Source organism: Lottia gigantea (assembly GCF_000327385.1).
Source record: "Lottia gigantea unplaced genomic scaffold LOTGIsca_44, whole genome shotgun sequence".
Classification (NCBI taxonomy): Eukaryota; Metazoa; Mollusca; class Gastropoda; family Lottiidae; genus Lottia; species Lottia gigantea.
In genome coordinates, this window is record NW_008709540.1 from 1,441,972 (window position 1) to 1,456,766 (window position 14,795).

The 14,795-nt window shown below is 36.4% G+C and overlaps 1 protein-coding gene across 1 annotated transcript; it reads left to right on the forward strand.

Annotated features, from left to right (window-relative positions):
- Positions 1-6,993: 6,993 nt before the first annotated feature.
- On the forward strand, positions 6,994-14,500 carry LOTGIDRAFT_123446 (hypothetical protein; the record flags this gene model as incomplete). The annotated part of the gene is made up of 9 exons (XM_009060784.1): positions 6,994-7,097; positions 9,204-9,391; positions 10,112-10,204; positions 10,628-10,733; positions 11,875-12,140; positions 12,485-12,758; positions 13,181-13,387; positions 13,709-13,878; positions 14,388-14,500. Coding segments are annotated over 9 exons (1,521 nt in total), but the record flags the coding sequence as incomplete, so codon positions are not given.
- Positions 14,501-14,795: the final 295 nt, after the last annotated feature.

Sequence of the window (14,795 nt, forward strand, 5' to 3'; positions counted from 1 at the left end):
AATTTCGCCCCCTCGCCCCCTCTCGGACGTAAACCTGGCTCCGCCAGGCCAAACATTTAACAGCACCCTGTGACCATAAAAAAAACATCAAGCTTGATAGAGTGTGGTACACTATTTCCGTATGACTACATTCTTCATTGCATTTTTTAAACGCCTTCTGAATAAGTGAATAGGGACCATTTGTAGCTTCTTTTCAATCACTCTATTTTTCGGTCAGATTTCCGTTGCTTGTTGTAATAGAAAATCTTATGCGTACCACAGAAACATCAAATCTGTGATAGTTATATCATAATATGTCTATTTTTATTGCAATTGCAAGATCCACAGTCGTCTAACCGAAATTGGAATGTTGAAAAACAAGGCACTCAGTGTCCTCAAAAAGACATAAAAAGTTTAGAAAACCTTTTTGAAGCCCCTTCCCTTCTAAAGCTAAGAATCATACGAAATACGCGCCTGACCCACATTTAGATCGGCAGCTTAAATCGAACTACTGTTCTAAACCAGAAACAGATGACGTTCACGTAAATAAAATAAAACGAAAGTAGCGTCTTTTATATAATATTTATACAGTTTACATCGAAAAAATCAATGAATCAGGGTTTATGAAGTCGACCGATTCAGTCTGGCGTAGTGATTTCAAGGTGGTTAACTGAGTTTGTGTCTGTTATTTCTATGTAAGAACAACACGTAGTTGTGTATAGTTTACGAATGACCCCGAGGGCATTATTATTGTTGTCATGTCCATTCTATTTGACCACGGCTTATTTGTGCTTGACCAAACGTCGAATTGTTATGGTCAAGTAAGAATTATTTGTGTGTCAGCAATGAAGCAAGTCATCTGAAGATAAGAAGTATTTAAGTTCATCTGATAATAGTGTTATTAGTAAACATTACTAATTCAATTCTAATGTTTTTGTGTTATTTACTATTATACCAGATTATCCCTTTTCCATTGCTTCGAGTTTGGTCAGGCCTTAACCCAGGGGTTTTCAACCTTTTTCTTTTTATTAGACCTTTCAGATTCCCGTTCGATTGAATTACCTCCCTTCGCATTATAAATACTTATTAATTTGTAATTTTTTATGTTTTCCCTGCAATTTTGTTCTTGTCGGAAAAAATAGCCTGACTGAATATGTCAATATCCCCCCTAAGGAATGAAAATCCTTGACTTAACCCTACTTCGAATTTCGAAGGGAGCCGTGGTGGCTGAGTGTGTTAGACTCTAGCTATGATATATATATATAATAAGGCAATAGTCTCTGGAATCTACTAGCTTCTACAAATAACATCGCTGAAGCTCGAGGGTTATACTCCGGCATTGGTCGAGATAATATTTCGAATTTGTCAACCGGTTTCAATCGATATCCTGATGAGGACTTTACATTCGAAATACATGCCAATGGCAGAATGAAATGAGCTCCCAAATGGTCACCCAGAAAGCGGGAAGGTTGGAATAGGAGTTCTTTGGAGCTTCTTTAAAAATCAAAGTGCAAGCGAAAACCTTTGACAATCATTCAAAAGTCCATATTGCATTCCAACAACATGTTACACGTTTCCAATGTCCAAAGGCTACATTCGGGAGAGCATCATTTCGACCAGTTGTATAAAGATGCGAATAACCGCGGTATATTGTAAATGTTCAAATCTCTTCAATAAAGTTTTTAAGAGTAAACAATATAAGCTTAATGGAGTTGCTAAAATGTTACCCGGATAACAAGATAGATCGCAGAGTGGCATCAGGATTTCTGAAAAGATCAGTACAATCTGTCGAGCTAAATTCACCCATCTCTGTTGGTACTGTATAGTCGAAATTCTACAGTCCCTCAATGAAGCCTAGATGCAATTTAATTGAAATGATAATATACAGTGACTCAACTGCCATACGGGATGGTTGAACCATGTCCACGGTCCCCAGAATAAATATTTAAAAAAGTAACAAAAAGTGCAAAAAATAAATATTTTAAAGGTTAACACACAGAATAAAATGATTCACAACTTAAGTTGGGACCCATCGTGTCCAAGCCACACCCCCATTCGTCTTAATGTCAAAACCCGTATTCGTGATACGATGGTTGGGCCCTATCAGGGCCAATATAATGTCATTTTTTAAGAAAATAAGGAGAGATGTTTCAAAAATAAAATACCGGGTGGGGTTAATTCTTTACAAATCATTCCCATAGGACCCATTTCCCGATAACAAGAACGAATGGTTGGATATCGAAACGTTCGAAAGACGATGTCATATTGCTCTACTTTTTCTAGGTTTCACTAACAGATTGAAGATAAACATCTGATAGTTGTATCTACCTCATCTGATAGTTTTTTCTTTCTATCTACCTCATCTGATAGTACTTTCTTTCTATCTATCTCATCTGACAGTTCTTTCTTTCTATCTGCCTCATCTGATAGTACTTTCTTTCTATCTATCTCATCTGACAGTTCTTTCTTTCTATCTGCCTCATCTGATAGTACTTTCTTTTTATCTATCTCATCTGATAGTTCTTTCTTTCTATCTACCTCATCTGATAGTACTTTCTTTCTATCTACCTCATCTGATAGTACTTTCTTTCTATCTACCTCATCTGATAGTACTTTCTTTCTGTCTACCTCAACTGATAGTACTTTCTTTCTATCTACCTCATCTGATAGTACTTTCTTTCTTTCTACCTCATCTGATAGTACTTTCTTTCTATCTACCTCATCTGATAGTACTTTCTTTCTATCTACCTCATCTGATAGTTCTATCTTTCTATCTACCTCATCTGATAGTACTTTCTTTCTGTCTACTTCATCTGACAGTTCTATCTTTCTATCTACCTCATCTGATAGTTCTTTCTTTCTATCTGCCTCATCTGATAGTACTTTCTTTCTATCTACCTCATCTGATAGTACTTTCTTTCTATCTACCTCATCTGATAGTACTTTCTTTCTATCTACCTCATCTGATAGTACTTTCTTTCTATCTACCTCATCTGATAGTATTTTCTTTCTATCTACCTCATCTGATAGTACTTTCTTTCTATCTACCTCATCTGATAGTACTTTCTTTCTATCTACCTCATCTGATAGTACTTTCTTTCTATCTATCTCATCTGACAGTTCTTTCTTTCTATCTACCTCATCTGATAGTTCTATCTTTCTATCTACCTCATCTGATAGTACTTTCTTTCTGTCTACTTCATCTGACAGTTCTTTCTTTCTATCTACCTCATCTGATAGTTCTTTCTTTCTATCTGCCTCATCTGATAGTACTTTCTTTCTATCTACCTCATCTGATAGTACTTTCTTTCTATCTACCTCATCTGATAGTACTTTCTTTCTATCTACCTCATCTGACAGTTCTTTCTTTCTATCTGCCTCATCTGATAGTACTTTCTTTCTATCTACCTCATCTGATAGAACTTTCTTTCTATCTACCTCATCTGATAGTACTTTCTTTCTATCTACCTCATCTGACAGTTCTTTCTTTCTATCTACCTCGTTTGATAGTACTTTCTTTCTATCTACCTCATCTGATAGTTCTTTCTTTCTATCTACCTCATCTGATAGTACTTTCTTTCTATCTACCTCATCTGATAGTACTTTCTTTCTATCTACCTCATCTGATAGTACTTTCTTTCTATCTGCCTCATCTGATAGTTCTTTCTTTCTATCTACCTCATCTGATAGTTCTTTCTTTCTATCTACCTCATCTGATAGTACTTTCTTTCTATCTACCTCATCTGATAGTACTATCTATTTGACCCATCTGATAGTTGTATCTACCTCATCTGATAGTTGTATCTACCTCATCTGAGAGAACTTTCTTTCTATCTACCTCATCTGATAGTTCTTTCTTTCTATCCGCCTCATCTGATAGTTCTTTCTTTATATCTATCTCATCTGATAGTTCTTTCTTTCTATCGACCTCATCTGATAGTTCTTTCTTTATATCTATCTCATCTGATAGTTCTTTCTTTCTATCTACCTCGTTTGATAGCTCTTTCTTTCTATCTGCCTCATCTGATAGTTTTATCTACCTCATCTGATAGTTTTATCTACCTCATCTGATAGTACTTTCTTTATATTTACTTCATCTGACAGTACTTTCTTTCTATCTACCTCATCTGATAGTACTTTCTTTCTATCTACCTCATCTGATAGTTTTATCTACCTCATCTGATAGTTCTTTCTGTCTATCTACCTCGTTTGATAGCTCTTTCTTTCTATCTGCCTCATCTGATAGTACTATATATCTACCTCATCTGATAGTTTTATCTAAGTCATCTGATAGTACTTTCTTTATATCTACCTCATCTGACAGTACTTTCTTTCTTTCTACCTCATCTGATAGTACTTTCTTTCTATCTACCTCATCTGATAGTTTTATCTACCTCATCTGATAGTTTTATCTACCTCATCTGATAGTTTTATCTACCTCATCTGATAGTTCTTTCTGTCTATCAGTCCCATCTGATAGTTCTTTCTGTCTATCAGCTCCATCTGATAGTTCTTTCTGTCTATCAGCCCCATCTGATAGTTCTTTCTGTCTATCAGCCCCATCTGATAGTTCTTTCTGTCTATCAGCCCCATCTGATAGTTCTTTCTGTCTATCAGACCCATCTGATAGTTCTTTCTGTCTACCTCATCTGATAGTACTTTCTTTCTGTCTACCTCATCTGATAGTACTCTCCTTCTATCTACCTCATCTGATAGTACTTTCTTTCTATCTACCTCATCTGATAGTACTTTCTTTCTATCTACCTCATCTGACAGTTCTTTCTTTCTATCTACCTCATCTGACAGTTCTTTCTTTCTATCTACCTCATCTGATAGTTTTATCTTTCTATCTACCTCGTTTGATAGTACTTTCTTTCTATCTACCTCATCTGATAGTTCTTTCTTTCTATCTACCTCATCTGATAGTACTTTCTTTCTATCTACCTCATCTGATAGTACTTTCTTTCTATCTACCTCATCTGACAGTTCTTTCTTTCTATCTACCTCATCTGATAGTACTTTCTTTCTATCTATCTCATCTGATAGTTCTTTCTGTCTATCAGCCCCATCTGATAGTTGTATCTACCTCATCTGATATTACTTTCTTTCTATTTGCCTCATCTGATAGTACTATCTATTTGATCCATCTGATAGTACTGTCTATCTACCTCATCTGATAGTTCTTTCTGTCTATCAGCCCCATCTGATAGTTATTTCTGTCTATCAGCCCCATCTGATAGTTCTTTCTGTCTATCAGACCCATCTGATAGTACTGTCTATCTGTCTCATCTGATAGTACTGTCTATCTGTCTGCCTCATCTGATACGATACAGCTCTTATTCATTTCAGAAATCTCCGAGTTATACGTAGTATTAGGAGCTCAGTATTTGTTTAAGAAAAAATACTGAACTCACCATACTAGGCCAAACTCAATCATGTTTTTATTTTAGACCTTTAAATGCTTCATTGATCTCCCAGTGAACTATTTACGAGCTATTTTGACTATTCTTTTAGGTTAAACTGACAAACAAACAAATGATTTAAACTTGGATAAACCTAATATTTTAAAGAAAACCACAGAGCGATGACAATTCAACTATCAGAAAGAGATCGGTAGTTAATCAAGTGAAAGTTGTTTTTATACAGAGCTTTAAATTGATAATGTAAAAATCTCTAGAGCCTTAAATTGCTATTATAAGCCCTTAATAAACTGCACGAACAATAGGAACGAGAGGTATATAAGACTCGTGAATACTGCAGATGTCAGTTGTCTGAAAACTTTCATAATGGTATGCACGCTTAGTCTATCATTGGTAATTCTCGCTACCGTGGTACTCGCTGAAGGTAAGTCAGTGTTTTATCTACATTTAACATATTGGTAATTTTCATTGAGTGTGGACTTATGCTGAATAGATTAAAGCAGTGCGATCTTGGCGTTATTTGAGTGTGTACTTCGCACATACGGTGGTTTTGAATTCTAAGCTGCACTGGAAAGTCAGGCTGGGTCAATACCATAATTATGTTTCGTCAAAAATAGTAAGAGGAAAGAATCCTTAAAGGGATTTTAAAGAATTGTGAATCAGAGACACTGTTAGTATCAATTTGAGCCATTCCAATTTTCAATCAGGCGTCTGTGGTTCCTACAATTCCACCAAGCGGTTTATGATGTTACTATAGCAAAATCATTTAAGAGCCTTGGTGATAGTTTAGTCATAAAACGCTTAGTTTTAGTGGACTTGCAGGAACCACAGACGTCCGACTGAAAATAAACTGGAGTGGTGCAAATTGATGCTATCAGTGTCTCCGATACAAACAACGATTTTAGAAAGCCTCTTTACAATCACTTTAAGAGATTAAGATGTTTCCTTTCAAAGTCCTTTATTATTTATTTGTTGGTTGTAAATTGGGGAAACATTGGTACAGATAGCTAGGATCGGACTCAATCAGCCATTAAAACAAACAGCATTCCAAATCAAAACCCCATTCCGTCTTTTCAGGCCACAGATTTCGTCTCCCCCAAGATGACGAGGCTCAGCTCGATCGACAGTTAGCGGAACAAATACAAAGGTAAAATCGTTTTTCTATGTAATAATTCCTACTTGTGTCAATGAAAGATAGAACCGGGTTAAGTTGTTCGAAACTGGCCACATTGATGATCTTGACCTACAAAAAAGTTTAGGGAGCAGGCATTTATGACTAACTGGGACACACCGAATCTAGGTATAGATGTTAAGGTGAAAGTAATGAGGTTTTGTAAAATGTCAATCGGGGACGATGATAGCATCGATTTGAACCAAATTTTCAGTCAGACGTTAGGTTGTTGCAATTTCACCAAAACTAAGCGCCAATATCACAAAAGCTGCTAACAATATATGATATCCTTTTTAAAGGTTGTTTTTCGTTTTGCATTCGGATCGTAAACAATTAAAGTGTTTTAAAAGATGAAACAATATCAATATTTTCAGAAAACAAATCCACAGTGCATGTGAAAGATTTGACGTTCAAGAGCCATTATACCGTACACCAGATGGAGGTTGTAACAATATCGAGCATCCACAGTGGGGTAAAGCTGAAGCAACTTTCATTAGACAGATGGACAATGCTTATGATGATGGTAAGTACGTGTATTATATAATGAAGATTTGTAACTGGTTTCTATTGATATTAGTGGTATATTATATATAATGGGTTGTATTCAGGTAGACAAGCACCTGTTGTTTGTTGTTGTCCTTGAAACCATTCACCATGTAGAGAAGTTAGGTAAAACTGATTTGAAAACAAGCCGTGGCTGCCCAAGGCCTCGAGAGAGGTGTGGTCTGAAATATTTTAAATGTGGTTTCATATATTTGACTTGATTGCAATAACACCATGGCATAGTCTGTGTGATTTCAAAAGGGATAGGGGCGACCGTTTTTGCCCTCCCCCCACCCACCTTTGTTTATCTTGGTCCTTCCCGCTTCCAATCTTGTTTGAGAAAGCGAACTATTGAACACTAAGCCTAGTTGACTCAAATATATATTTTAGGGTTTAACATTGCTTGTATTGCTTGATTAGGTTTGCTTGTTTGTTAGCGATTTCGTCGGTTGATTGCTTGTGTTAATAGTGGTTGCTGTTTTGAGCAAAGTCAGATACATAAAAAATTTAGCCTTGAAAACTACCATTTATATCGTAGAGTGTAATTTACTATTAGCTCCAATGGCGCGAATCGAAACTCCCGAATATCTGTCCTAAATCAACCACCAATAATGCTGCTATTTGAGGGATATTGTGACACCTTTCCAGTAGTTATTATTAACATCCCCAATCTGATATCATCGATGACTTCTAAATAACGGGTAATATCATTATGGATGTATATATGTGAAAACCAGAAACGTTTCATTATCGTAAATAGTATATAAATCTAGCGTCCGATTTTGCACAGATAAATGAAATTAATCCTTTCGCGACATTTAGGGGAAGAGATCACATTAACTAACGGAACATAATATTTTGTTATAATACTCCTTAGTTTAATTGCACACAACGTAGATGAATTTTGACTTTATCATAAAGCACAATGATAGATCCTTCAATAAGTTTAAACCAAACATCTTAAAGGGATTGTAAAGAGGTTTTCTAAATTGCTTATGTGTATCGGGGACACTGATAGTATTAATTTTTTTTTAGACGTCGGAATCAAAATTGGAATGGTGCAAATTGATGCTGCCAGTGTCCCCAATACACAAAAAAGGTTAGAAAACCTCTTTACAATCCCTTTAAAGTGGGATTATGGTGAAAGAAAGTTGACTTTATTTTTGAACGCAAATGAAATAAACAAGGATTTTTTCTGTATTTAATTCATTGACATGATTACAATCTTACAATGGTAATAAAATCTTTTACTACAGGGAGACATGATTTTTTACAATTCTTGTTATTTTGAAGCTGTCTAATTCACGCCTTTTAAGCTCACAAAATCATGTCTGTATTAATTTTACTTTCGATTTATTGTATTTTCTTATTGGCTTCAATGGTGTGAATCGAAACATAGAAAACATAAACAGTACATGTATTAATAACCTATTAAGATTTGCTAGTCCATTGTGGTCATATTTCCAATTGACTACAGACTACTTTTAATTACTCCATTTGTTCGTTTGTTCGTTTGAAGTTCTACTCACACCACTGCAGTTGATTTGTGTTGCACCTCGAACCTTGTATGATTGAATGATTTGACATTAGATGAAAGAACATAGGGTTAAATTGCCTCTACACAGCATGTCCATTAAATTGATGGCGCAGAACTCAATGCTAGAGTAATAACGTTGCTTCACTTGTTTCTGTGAAGAACACTGCCAATAGAACAAGTAACCGCGTTGGACCTCCATAGATACAATCTCTTTACAATGAATTTAAATTCTGTTCACAGAAAATGTCAATGTGTACAATCTGCTTGGTATTTGGGACGCATTATTTTCAGGTGCAAAATAACACTTGAAAATTGTTGTGGTCCAACACGGCCTCCATAGTCATAGTTAATATATGCTTGTATATCATGTTCCTTTAGCAACAGTAGATATTATGATAGATATGCATAAAATCTAACGTTGCTAAAGGAACATTGTATAACATTTGATGGATAAAATCTAACGTTGCTAAAGAAGCATGGTATAACATTTGATTAATGCTTAATATCTTCAAATATATATAATGATATTATGGTTTTGAATTACAGGTGTAAGTTTACCTCGGACGAAGGGTAAAGATGGTGGCGCCCTACCGAGCCCCAGGAAAGTCAGCACCAGTGTCCATTATTACGACCCCTTGACACCCCCAGATAACAGATGGACTGTGATGTTTATGCAGTGGGGCCAGTTTCTAGATCACGATCTAACTGCTACCCCTCTAGATCCTAGTAAGTATTCAAATTGTTATCCGAATCAAAACTTGCAACCAGATAATGCCCACGCAAAAAAAAACCGACTAATACTAATAACTGCGTGATAATTTTGATTTTGAAATGATTTTTGATATTCTTGTGCCAAACTTGGTGTGAGCTTGGAGTCTTCTCAAAAACAGATCCCACTGAAAAGTGTATTTTTACTTTTCTGTGTCATTATCATTAATTCATTTAAAGTAAAATTGTAGTGCTGGTAAGTTTTTTAGGATCGTGATCCAAACCTGCAATAGTACGTATTATAGTCGAGCTCAAAATCTTTGACCGTCACGATTTCATTATTTTATTTCAAGGCGTGACAACATCATGTTGTACAGCTGATGTTTTGGCGGGAGAGGAACACCCGGATGTAGCTACTGGGTAGGTAGACGGAATTTCTACATTGGCTCATCTTTTTTTTTAATTTTTCTACTACAACGTCTATTACCGGTTCAATTTTAGTCTCAGGATGTAATAAAGAAAACTATAGCAGTAAAAACGTATGCTTCGATCAATAGAGGGCATGGTCTCATAGAAAAGAGGCTGGCCCGACTTTGCCATTTGACTCTGTGAAAAATATTTTTGGCCCCCTCTTGGCCCACTCACTTGGTGTTTCCTGTAACGAACATAACGAAATGAAATATTTTGTTAAACATGTTAAACTAATTTAGCAGCAGCATATTCTGAAATGTGCTTGATCCTATTATTTCAGAGGTACATGTTTTCCTATCGTTGTACCAGCCGATGACTCTTACTTCAATATGTCCTGTTTGGACTTTAAAAGATCCTTGAATGCTGCGACAACTGGTAAGTGATCATTTTAAAACAATGTTTAAGTACACCAGTTTCTTCTTCTCTGTATATACCGGACTGAAATACACAAAATAAATTAAAGAGATTGTAAAGAGGTTTTCTTTTATGTTTATAAGGATACTGATAGCGTCAATTTCCACCAAATGTTCCATGTCGTGGCAAAGTAGAGCATTATGACAGTTTGCTATCCCACAATATTCCTTGTTATCAAGACACGACGCTAACAATACACGTTTTGTTTGGTCAAAGATAATGCCATTAGAACACAACTGTGGTAGAAAACTTGTTAGATTACACTGAGACGAAAACGATCAGAAAAAAAAGAAACGAAATTGTGATCTGATTTGATAAGATTGGGTATTCCCAGAAATGTATGAGAACTGAAATCAAAATTTTATCATTCTAATATTATTGTAGGCAATCGTGAACAGCAAAATGCTATCACGGCTTTCGTCGATGGATCACAGGTCTATGGTAGTTCAGTAGAGGAACAGGCTGATTTGAGAAGTTTTGTTAATGGTAAGTGATAGAATAGAATATTGCTGTTGCCTGTCTACAGTAGATAATATGCTATCAGATTAAACTGCAGGATTATGTCGTTCCGAAATAGCGAGTGTAGTTATCTCCCTTTGATTTTCTGAGTCATGTGAAAACTAAAAATACCCCCTCCTAGCTTAAATTGTCGCCTACCTTACCCTAGTCAGCGTCCACACGAAGTTTGATATTATATATGTTTTTCTTTATCAAATGAAAATTGAGATCATCTCTATTATTTCCACGTATATTGATGTTTGATATGACTTGGTCTGTTGAAAGTCGGATTAACCTGCTTGGTTTTCTTTGTCCGGTTAATGGGACAGGTGTGCCGTTTTGGGGGGTTGATTTTAGTCTTGAATATATGTAAATAATCTTTAGAAGTACTAGACATGTACGAAAATCACATAATTCCTTTAAAAAATACTTCAAACTAGAAATTTTACTCACTATGTCGTTTCTATATATCACAGAGTATCTTAAATTGACGAGTCGTCAAACGTCAAACATTCAAACGCAGATAATTCTGAACACACATGGATGTGAAGGCTCAAATTTCGTTGGTGAGCTATGAACACTATTTCTGATTAGCTCAGCTAAAAAATACCAGTTTCTGAGACTCACGTATGATTGGTAAACAAATGGCGCATCTGTTCCTATAAAGTTTACCCTCTTTTATGTTACTGGGTCAAGTTATTCTCTGCGGTTTTATCGGACAATTGAACGGTCATATTTCCTACATGTATTTGCAGGTCAGTTGAAAGTATCTGAAGGGGAGAATTTACCAGAAGATACTGAAGAGGGTGGATGTCTTAAAGTAGAAGATTCTGATTACTGTTTTAAAGCAGGTGAGCGGTCTCATTCCAACCAGTTTTATTAGTCCAATATGGTCCAATATTCTTCTGTATATGGCATCTATATCACCTCTACTGTCCAAATCGATGGTGAATGGATTAGAAAGAGGTTTTATTGCCCGTTTAGAAACCACCGAGAGTTTTTTTTTTTTGGCTTATTTTATTTTTCTTTGTTATTGCCCCATTCATATTTCCGGGAATTGAACAAGGGGGGAACAGATTATTCAAGGGCAATTACCCGCTTTTTAAGTTTACATAAATTTTCAAAATTTACAGTATCGCACAGTTGAGGGCACCGTCCGTCTTAATTAGCGCAATCGGATGCAGACAATTTCACCGTTTATTAAAACTGTTTAATTTTACAGGTGATCATAGAGTGAACGTCTTTGTTGGCTTAGGGGCTCTTCATACAGCTTTCCTTAGATTCCATAACCAATTAGCTACCAGGTTTGCTGAAGCCAAACCAGATTGGACTGATGAACAGATCTTCCAAGAGTCCAAGAAAATAGTCTCTGCCGTTCTTCAACATATCACTTACACTGGTAAGATTTTGTGCTTCAGGTGACAATTTCTAGTCCAAATTTTGGATTTCTTGTTGGAACAATGGACTTGTGTTGCATACTCCATGGTAGTCCTCACATCCATAGAAAGCAAATTAATATTAGGTGAGAGGCTGGGAGGCGGGGAAGGGGTGATATGTCAGTGCTGAAAAGCTATTATAGCCGGTTGCAGAGTTCCCGTAAGGAGAACATTTTGCTGACGAACCCATATGAACAGTGAAATTGGGTGTTTCCATATGGTGATCATATTGCCCTGTCCCAATGATCATAACACCGCTTAAAATCCAACATTGTGTAATCTTAAAACAAATATTTACTGTTTTCAGAATACTTACCAGAAGTTCTAGGTCTGGAAGGTTGGCAAAGATATAACCTTCATGATGTCGACTACAACTACGATAGCAGTATAAACCCAGGTATCTTCCAAGCCTTCGCTACAGCAGCTTTTAGATTTGGACATTCTACCATCGTCAAGAACCTCATGATTGGCGATACAGACTATAACACCGAGGACCTGTTCCTTCGTCCACATTATGTTGTACATTATCTGAGAGAGATCGTCCAGTCGTTGATAGCCCATCCTAGTGAACTCAGAGATAGGTAAGCCTTTATATACATGTATTTTAAAAATCTGTCGTTTACTTAGCTAATGGGCAATAACTGCTTTTACCAGCTCCGTAGTCACAGGGGGGCAAAGGGGACACCCCCCCCCCCTCTCGAAAACATGGATTGTCACCCTGAAAAAAATTTTGACAACCGACCAATTCCATTACTGCAACAAAACACCACAATACACTATTGTCCCTCAAGATATATTACTTGCCCATCCGAACAATCAAGTTCGGGAACAATGGAGAATAAAAAAATATGACAGTTTCTTTGCAAAGGGGCAATTGTTTAAGTTACTAACTTGTAACAAGATATATGGATAATATACCACTTCTGTTTTTATTGCATCTTTAAGTTAACCTTCCCACTTCTATATATCTTACAAAGAATATACTAAATCGTCTTCTTTTCAGGTTCTTTGTGGAAGCTATAACCAACAAGTTGTTTTTACATGAAGGATTATCGACTGATCTGATAGCTTTAAATATCAACCGAGGTCGGGACCATGGGCTACCCAGTTACAATGATTTCAGAGCAACTGTTTGTAATCTACCACGAGTTACTTCGTTCGATTCTCGTCAGTTCAGAAATTATGGAAATCTTCTTGCCAGCGTGTATGAGTAAGTATGAGGGAAAAACATTTTGTTTACAAGGATAACAAGTTACTTCCCGGACTATCATTAGACCATACATTTAAAGCAAGGACGACCGAAAGTGTGAGGAATGGTGACTTATTATTGTACTATGCAAGATCACCGGACAACTGCCCCCTCAAATGTTATCTTTTCAGGCAGCAACCGAAAACACATCGGGCAAAAACCCGAAAATAAAATACAGGTAAAATTCGTAAGAAAATGTCTGCCCTCCCAACAGACCTTCGGCTCGTACGCCTATGCCTGTAAAATTATTCCATGCGAAAACTGTACACGTTATTTGTTCAGTGATGTAGATGATGTTGATCTGTTTACTGGAGGAATTGCCGAGGTCAACGTTGACGATGGCACTCTGGGAGCTACATTCAGTTGTATTATTGGTAAACAATTCGAGAACCTGAAATTTGGAGATAGTTTCTGGTATGAGACCAAAGACAGCCGCCGTGGATTCAAACCAGGTAACTTATTTTGAAAGAGATATATCTGATTACGTATTTGTTTGACCAAAGCAAGAAAGCTTGAGTAGCATAGGCCATATGTAACGCTTCACTAACACTCAGGGGCGTAACGAGGATAACATTGACGGAAGCGAGCGCCCTGGGCGCCCTTTTGCGGATTTTCGAGTTCACTATACATGGTGGGGGTCAGTGGGGCCTTCCCACGCTACTGACTGTACAATAATTCTCAATCCTGTACACGATGTAAGGATACAGATCGATGGTCTAATTGCTGATAAGGACGTGGACAATTTACTTGAACCAAGTCCATGGACCCTCGTCCTAGAAAAAAATATATTAACCAACATAGGGATCTCAGAATGCAGGATACCCACCTACTAAAGTTCAAGAGCCCCTACTCATGTAGTTAACCTACTGATTTTAGGGCAGATATCTAAGGCTAGACTAAATCTTTTTCTAAATACGGGAGATAACTCCTATAGAATTATGGGTTTATATTTTATTTATAGAACAAGTCGCGGAAATCAAGAAGATATTCTTATCTCGAGTTTTGTGTGATACCGTCCACGATTTTAATAGAATTCAACCGTTTGTTATGATACCACGTCGTCTTGTAAAGTAAGTATAACTGTTATGGTTGTTTTATTGATTTTGAATTGGACTCGGGTCGACCTGTGGCCGGGTTACCCATGCGACCGAAAGAATCTGAGAGCTAACAGTTCAAGACTAACAATTGGCTCCTAGGGGTTGATAAGTACGGTGGTTTGTTTAAGTCCTCTTTGATTTTTTTTATTTATGATTTAATTCTAGTTATTTTCATTTTTGTTTGTTGAATTATCATTTTTGTTTACTGAATATAAAAAATAGTAAACAAAAATGATAATTCAGAAAACAAAAATGAAAAATAAGTAGAATCA